The following is a 3646-nucleotide window of genomic DNA, read 5'->3' on the forward strand; positions in this document are numbered from 1 at the left end:
AAGAGTGCCTGGTGGATGAATATTTTAAATTTTTTAAATGTTGCCAGGTCTCTTTCCAAAAATGCTGTAATATATAATTCACTAACTCAGAATCTAATAATTCACTGTCTCTAAGAAGTATTTTAACTTGGTAAGATGTTGTTTTTTGTTCTTCAACTTTATTCATTTCTTTATGAGTCTTCTCGTTAAACTTACTCCCTCAAATTGTGTCATTTTTGTCACTATTATAATTGTTTTTTTCTAATTTCCACTTATCTAGAGTAGAGAGACTCTGATCAATCTTGTGTCTCACCACTGTTCCAAATACTCTCATCAACTGGCTTTTTTAAGCCATCAGCAGAGAGAAAAAGATATTTCTTCTTTTTTCCAATGTTCATACCAATTATTTTATTTTGTTTTACTACATTTATTATATATTCAAAAATATGTGTAAAATTGTAGTTGTTCTAATATAAAAGGAAAAGTATAACTTATTAAAACATGGTTCAATAAGTAATGTGGACCTTCAGCACCAAGCAGGTACCCCATACAGAAGAGATGCTTAATAAATGTTTGCCACACTAAACTACTGGTGTCACATCTATCTATTGCCTAGAGAGCTATATGGTCTTTTATTAATAAATACATTAAAAGAGGGGCATTAATCCTTCATAATTTTAAACTGAAAATATTTGATTATGTTTTCATTAAAATTCCAAAACTGGTACCAAATCTTTAATTTCGTTTACATCACTTTTAGCAAGCACAAAAATACTAACCTTCAAATTCAACTGAGACTTTCCAGTGTAAATTTTGAAGGTGACGATGAAGCTTATGACTATTACAAGCTCTGAATTTTTCCTTGGGGCACAATGGACAAGCCTGTTTGTTTCCTGTTAAAGGAAAAGGAACTAATAAAGCAGAGAATATACTAGCTATTAATGCTTAAATTTAGCTACAAAAGAAGTAACGGGGAACCTCTCTTGCCTCTGCCCTTTACCCCCAAAACACACACTCACACACCTTAGATAATATCTTTCTTAACATTAGGGAGAAGTCATTCCTGCCTCAGCAGGTACTTAACAATAGTTGTTTTAGCACATGGTCAGTGACTTATTTTTTTACCTAAAACTCTCCTCTCTGTGGCTCGCAGATATCCTTGTTGCCACTGAGAACACAGAGGATGAGGAAGTGATAAACTACATGATATCCCTCCAGCCAAAGTGCCTGCCAGAGAGAATGTCATTCTGTACTTTGGGCAGGAGAAAAGGCAGCAGTTGTCACACTCCCAGAGGGCTAGAAGCTGGGCAGAGAGCATAAGTATCTGCTCTGATACTCTTCTACTCTAGCAGCAACAAAAACAGTTAATGTGCAGAGTTAGAAAAATGGAAGAAGGAAGTAGAAGGAGTACCTTGGATCCTATATAATTGCTATTCTGAGACTGGGGTCATGGTTACAACCACTGTATCCTATTACTAAATTTGCAAGTTCTTCCTTCTTTATTAACATATTCTTGGAAAGATTATGTATTAAGTAAGTTTTATTTAATTAGAAATGCAATGTATCTTAATAAAAACTTTGATAGTATACAAGAGAATTAAAATCTCAAATCCAGGTTTAAAGCAATATACAGAAATAATAACTCAATTTTTAATCCAACAAATATCTTTCACACATAGCACATGGCAAGTATAAGCACAATTTTATTTCCTTTATTTATATATATATATATATATATATATATATACACTCTGCCTACTTCAAAAAACTGTGAGGAGATCTTGAGGATGGAATCCAAGCACTAAGGATAGCAAAGTAGAAAGAGAAGAGCTTGGGGCACTGATCACATTGTGAAACTCTGTACCAGCCCTAAACTGCCAGCCTTGGGACTTCTTTTACATGAGAGAACATAAGCCTCGATACTACTTTTTGGATTTCTGTTACTCATAGTAAAATGTAATTCCTAACTTTTAGCATACAAAGCCCTTATATATCCATGAGACTGTAATTTCCTTGAGAAGTTGTGAAATAACTTATCTCATAGCACCTTTGCATATAGAAGGCTATAATTTCCTAAGTAAAAAACCATTATTTTACTTCTGCTCTAGTTCAGTGAAAATAAACAAGTCTATGCTTAGAAAATTTTTCATGTGTTGAAAGATGACAAATCATTAGAAACTGAGAAAAAACACATTTTCAAATCATGGAAATACCTGCATCAAGATTATCTGAGTTCAGTGAACTGGCAGAGTCAAAATCCCCTTCAGTTACGAAAGCTAACTTCTCTAGATCAGCAAGCTGCCTTTGAATTGAGATGTGTCTCTCTGAAAGGAAATTTTAAGAGTTAGAAAATTATGCTTTAACAATCTGTATTCCAACTTCATTCTTATTTGATCATGTCACATGGAATTTTACATTTTTATTTCCTATAGCACAGTGCCCTAGTACCTAGATGGGAAACTCAGTTTATAAAATGATGTGTGCCTAAGAAGGCAGAGTTGGGGAAGAAACTCTGCTGTGTAACCTCACAGCTTTCAAATTCTATCTTATTATTCAATATAATTCTACAAAAGAAAGGTTCTAGTCTGTACAAAACACTGAAGCCATGTTTCCTGTTTTCAAAGAATTTTCAACCACGTGAGAGAGATTAACACGTTAACTACTAACTAGAACACAAGGCAGGGTGAAATGAACACTAGGGGTAAAGGTAATATAATGGTGGCCTACAGAGGAAGAAGTAATTCATTCCAACAAGTGCCCCTGGGAATGTCTTCACTGAAGAAGTGGCATTTGACTGAAATTTAGGGTATGAATAGAATTTCAATAAGTAGAGATTTGGTGTCAGGCCTTATAAACTGAAGTAGCCTAATAAACAAAGGCATGTGGTGTAAAAATACACAGCCACCTCTATACCACTCCTGGCTGGAAAGTAGTATGTTTGGGGGATAGAGTTGGTAGAAAGATATGCATATGATACATGAAAAATGTATCATGGAAGACATAAATTTTATGCAAGTTAGTTTGGACTTTACTCTTCAGGCAATGTTAATTCAGGTTTCTGAGGAAATCAAAGACATGATTTGAATGCATTTCAGGAGGGTATCTCTGGCTGTAGTACCAAGGATCAATAATTGTGAGAAATTAGTAACAGAAAAGTACTGGAGAAGAGAAGGTAAAAAAAGTAGCAAAGAACTTGGGATGTGAAAGTAAAGGTGAAGATTAAAGGATGATCCTGAGATTTAATAATACTGTTAACCAATAAAGGAAGCAGAAAACACTTTTGGCAGAAAGGAAGAGGAAAGAGGAGACAAGGGAATTTAGTTTTTTACACAGTGTGTTTGATTACTACTGGTATTAGGTACTCAAGTCCAGTAGGCAGTTGAATTATTTTTGGAGCTCAGGAGGGATTCTGAATAGATATAACTCATAAATACACGTTAGATGAAACTATGAGCATGAATAAGAAAGCGTAAGGGAAAAATTTTGTGAAACAGAAGAAAAAAGCCAAAACTCAGTCCCAGTAACACATTTTCGGGTTACTCTAATATTATACATTCTTCAAATTACATACCTGTAAATTTTGGAATATATGAATAAATCTTTCCAAAATATATTTAACATTCTTGAGTAAGTCATGTGTGGGATGCATTCCCCAATGCTGCTGAAC

The 3646-nt window shown here is 34.2% G+C and overlaps 1 protein-coding gene across 2 annotated transcripts in view; it reads right to left on the reverse strand.

Moving 5' to 3' along the window:
• TRMT1L (tRNA methyltransferase 1L) overlaps positions 1–3646 on the reverse strand; it is a 36112-nt gene that overhangs the window by 29032 nt on the left and 3434 nt on the right. For both annotated transcript variants that reach the window (XM_007451141.1, XM_007451140.1), the window contains exons 2-3: positions 2193–2303; positions 759–872 (exon numbers count right to left, since the gene is read on the reverse strand). Coding sequence is in view for 1 of the 2 variants with exons in the window: in XM_007451140.1 (XP_007451202.1) it covers positions 759–872; positions 2193–2303 (225 nt within the window). In the remaining variant the exon portion in view is untranslated. The remainder of the gene's footprint in view (positions 1–758; positions 873–2192; positions 2304–3646) is intronic.

The sequence above is a fragment of the Lipotes vexillifer genome, unplaced genomic scaffold, assembly GCF_000442215.2.
Source record: "Lipotes vexillifer unplaced genomic scaffold, Lipotes_vexillifer_v1.1 scaffold343, whole genome shotgun sequence".
Lineage (NCBI taxonomy): Eukaryota > Metazoa > Chordata > Mammalia > Artiodactyla > Lipotidae > Lipotes > Lipotes vexillifer.